Raw genomic sequence first — 3,471 nt, 5'->3', positions numbered from 1 at the left:
CCTTACGCCTCAGCAATAGGGAGTTTGATGTATGCAATGGTTTGCACAAGACCAGATATAGCCTATGCAGTTGGTGTAGTTAGTCGATTCTTGTCAGATCTAAGAAGAGAGCACTGGAATGCAGTGAAGTGGATCATGAGGTATCTTCGAGGTACTTCCAGTTTGAGACTTGATTTGGGAAATAGACAACCATTGTTAGTTGGCTACACAGATGCAGATATGGCTGGGGCTGTGGACACTCGTAAGTCTACTTCGGGCTATTTGATAACTTTTGCAAGTGGGGCTATAGCTTGGCAATCGAGACTTCAGAAGTGCATTGCTTTTTCTACGACAGAGGTAGAGTTCATTGCAGCAACGGAAGCACTAAAGAGTTGTTATGGGCAAAGAAGTTCTTGAGAGAACTTGGTTTCGAGTAGCAGAGGTATGTGCTGTTTTGTGATAGCCAGAGTACTATTCATCTTGCTAAGAATTCAAGTTTCCATGCAAGATCGAAGCACATTGATGTACGATACCATTGGATCAGAGATGCGTTGAACGATAAGTTATTGGAACTTGAGAATGTTCACACTGATGATAATGGTTCTGATATGTTGACAAAGACACTACCAAGGGAGAAGCTTGAAGTTTGTTGTTCGATCGCCAGGATGATGATTCCCTCCACATAGTTGGAAAGGGGGAGATTTGTTGGGTTATTTCCTTCCATGTGGAGGAAAGCCTAAGTGAGCTTTATTAAAAGACCAAAGCTCAGCCCTTTTAGTGTGGAAAACCTAAAGGAAGTTGTAAAAAAAGAGGGGAGAAGAGAGAAGCCGTCACTTCTAAAAAAAAAGAGAGAAAAACGTGGTTTTTTCTCATGCTGCCTAGATTTCATCAAGACTCCAATCTTGCTTCGTCTGTGGTCCGATTGAACTGAAATTTGGAGGAGAGGTTCACGACTCAAGGAGCTACAATCTGAACGGTGGAGATCGGATTTGGAGCTCGGGAGTTGGGGTTTTTCCCACGAACAGTAATCGCGAATTTGGTATATTCTCTCAAATTCTCTTTGAATTTGCCAAGATTGTAGGTATCTTGATGAGAGATTTTTGTATCCTCTAATTACGATTAGAGAAGACTTTTTGTACTCATTATTTGATTGATAGTGGAGATTTTAATTGGATTAGGTCCAGTGACTTTTTTTCCTCATACTGGGGAAGTTTTCCATATAAAAAACCGCTTGTGTTCTTGTGGCTTGGTGTGATTAATTATTTCTCTTATTATTTCCAACACGTATACAAGTAGAGATACATTATATTGGCTTGCATATAAGGAAAAGAATTATTCCGCTGTGATTGTTTATTGATATCTCCCCCAACATTAATATTACCATCTAATTTTTTTCATTTTTCGTGTTTTCTTTTTTAGGTTTTTTTTTTCCCTCCGCCCCTCACTGCAAGGTAGCGGAGTGGCAGACTAGTGAAGAGCGCTGAAATAATGCATAAAACGACGCCGTTCATGTTATTAAGGGAAAATCCTCTGCCAGTTCCTCACATCTCGACTATAAAAAACCGAACGAGCACACATGCGCACACCCTAGTTCATAACGGGCTACGCAAAGGAAAGGGCGAGGGTGTTGAAGATCCAACGAAGAGCGGAGAGAACAGAGATCTGCGTGTGTGTGGACCTGAAAAATGTTTTACAGGGGGTAAGTTGTTTTCCCCCAAACCCTACTTCACTTTCTTGTATTTTACACGATCGTATTTCTTTTGCTTATTTTGCTGGATTTGGGTTATGGGTGAAATATGCGATGAAATATGTGTGTTGGGTTCTAGTCTTCACATCTGGGGTTTCCTATTTGTCACTTATTCATACTATTTTTGGCTTATTTTGCTGCAATTTTTCTATTTCTTGTTTGCCCAGAAGCTGTATCTCTTTTTCCATTTCTAATGTTTCTTGATGGGTCTTGATAATGGATTGGGAAACAAGAAATGCATAAAGGAGCACTTTGGGATTTGGGATATTGTGGAATCGAATTATGTTAATCGGTGGGTAGTGTGTTCCTATCGGTTGTCTTCTGCGTTTTAGTGGCAAGTGGTGAGGGAGAAGTTAAATAGTTAAAATTTTCTTACAAAAGTTTGTTTACGAATCAAGTTGGATGCTTTGAAGCCTTCATATTCTTGTCCTTCCAGGGTATTGTTTATTTTTTTATTTAAAAGGTCACTTTTGATGAGGTATGAGGAAGAACAAATTGAATTGTTTGGTTAGATGTAGTAAAATATTGATTCATTACTCATCTGCTTCATAGTAGACTAAGTAGAGTATTGACTGGTGGTTTTGTCTGTTCCTTTGCTCTCATGGGTTTCTGGGGATTGAAGTAAATACATGGAAGGCAGCGATGCGCGTGAAATGGGTGCAAAACGGCAGAGAATAGTTGATCAAGGTTCTTCATTCTATGGGACTTCCCCTGGTTCAAATTTTGTGTATAATACACCTTCTTACTCATATATCGGCCAACCTCCACCTTTTCCTGTTGTCCGACTTCGTGGGCTGCCTTTTGAGTGCTCTGAAGCTGATATTGCTGAGTTCTTCCATGGTCTGGACATAGTTGATGTTCTCTTTGTCCACAAGAATGGCCGCTTCACTGGTGAAGCTTTTTGTGTTTTGGGGTATCCACTTCAAATCGATTTTGCCCTTCAGAGGAACAGGCAAAACATGGGAAGGAGATATGTTGAAGTTTTCAGGAGCAAGAGGCAGGAATATTACAAGGCTATAGCAAACGAAGTTTCTGATGCTCGTGGTGGTTCGCCACATCGAAGTTCTATGAGGATGAAATCAAATGATGAGGGGAAGGATTTGGCTGAACATACAGGGGTTTTGCGACTGAGGGGATTGCCGTTTTCTGCCACCAAGGATGACATTATGGATTTTTTCAAAGATTTTGCAGTGTCAGACGACTCAATTCACATGACACTCAATTCAGATGGGAGGCCAACTGGTGAAGCATTTGTGGAGTTTGCCAGCCCAGAGGATTCAAAGGCAGCAATGGCTAAGGATAGGATGACACTTGGAAGTCGCTATATTGAGCTGTTTCCTTCATCTCATGAGGACTTGGATGAAGCTGTTTCAAGAGGCCGGTGAATCTTATTTTCTTGTGCCTTTCCTCCTTTTTCCATTTTGTATTTGTTATGACCGTTAGCTTAATGTTTGGATTTATGGCTATTTATTTTACTTTAATCTGGAAGGGAGGAATGTAGACAGCATGATATTTCATATTAGAAGCAAACGTTAGAAACCTATGCACAGTGCAGGCTCTAAATGTTTTGTGTCTTTTAATTTTCTGAGTTTTTGATCTTGTTTTTTATGTTATGCATTAATCCAATTGTGTTTTGTTGTGATATCTGAAATTAAACATACAGCATGTGACTTGAGTTCCCATTTTTTCAACGTATTTTATTTTATTTTTATTTTTTTCAGACTTTACCATGACATGATTGAAAG

The 3,471-nt window shown here is 39.8% G+C and overlaps 1 protein-coding gene across 1 annotated transcript; it reads left to right on the top strand.

The window, feature by feature from the left end:
• Positions 1–1,461: 1,461 nt before the first annotated feature.
• Positions 1,462–3,267, top strand: LOC131147849 (uncharacterized). Its single transcript, XM_058097465.1, has 2 exons — positions 1,462–1,678; positions 2,349–3,267. Exons 1-2 carry the CDS (start codon positions 1,665–1,667, stop codon positions 3,109–3,111), a joined length of 777 nt encoding a protein of 258 aa, XP_057953448.1. The 5' UTR covers positions 1,462–1,664; the 3' UTR covers positions 3,112–3,267.
• Positions 3,268–3,471: the final 204 nt, after the last annotated feature.

This window comes from Malania oleifera, chromosome 2, assembly GCF_029873635.1.
Source record: "Malania oleifera isolate guangnan ecotype guangnan chromosome 2, ASM2987363v1, whole genome shotgun sequence".
NCBI lineage: Eukaryota > Viridiplantae > Streptophyta > Magnoliopsida > Santalales > Ximeniaceae > Malania > Malania oleifera.
The sequence above is the reverse complement of the archived record's forward strand: the minus strand, read 5'-3'. Positions and strand labels throughout refer to the sequence as shown.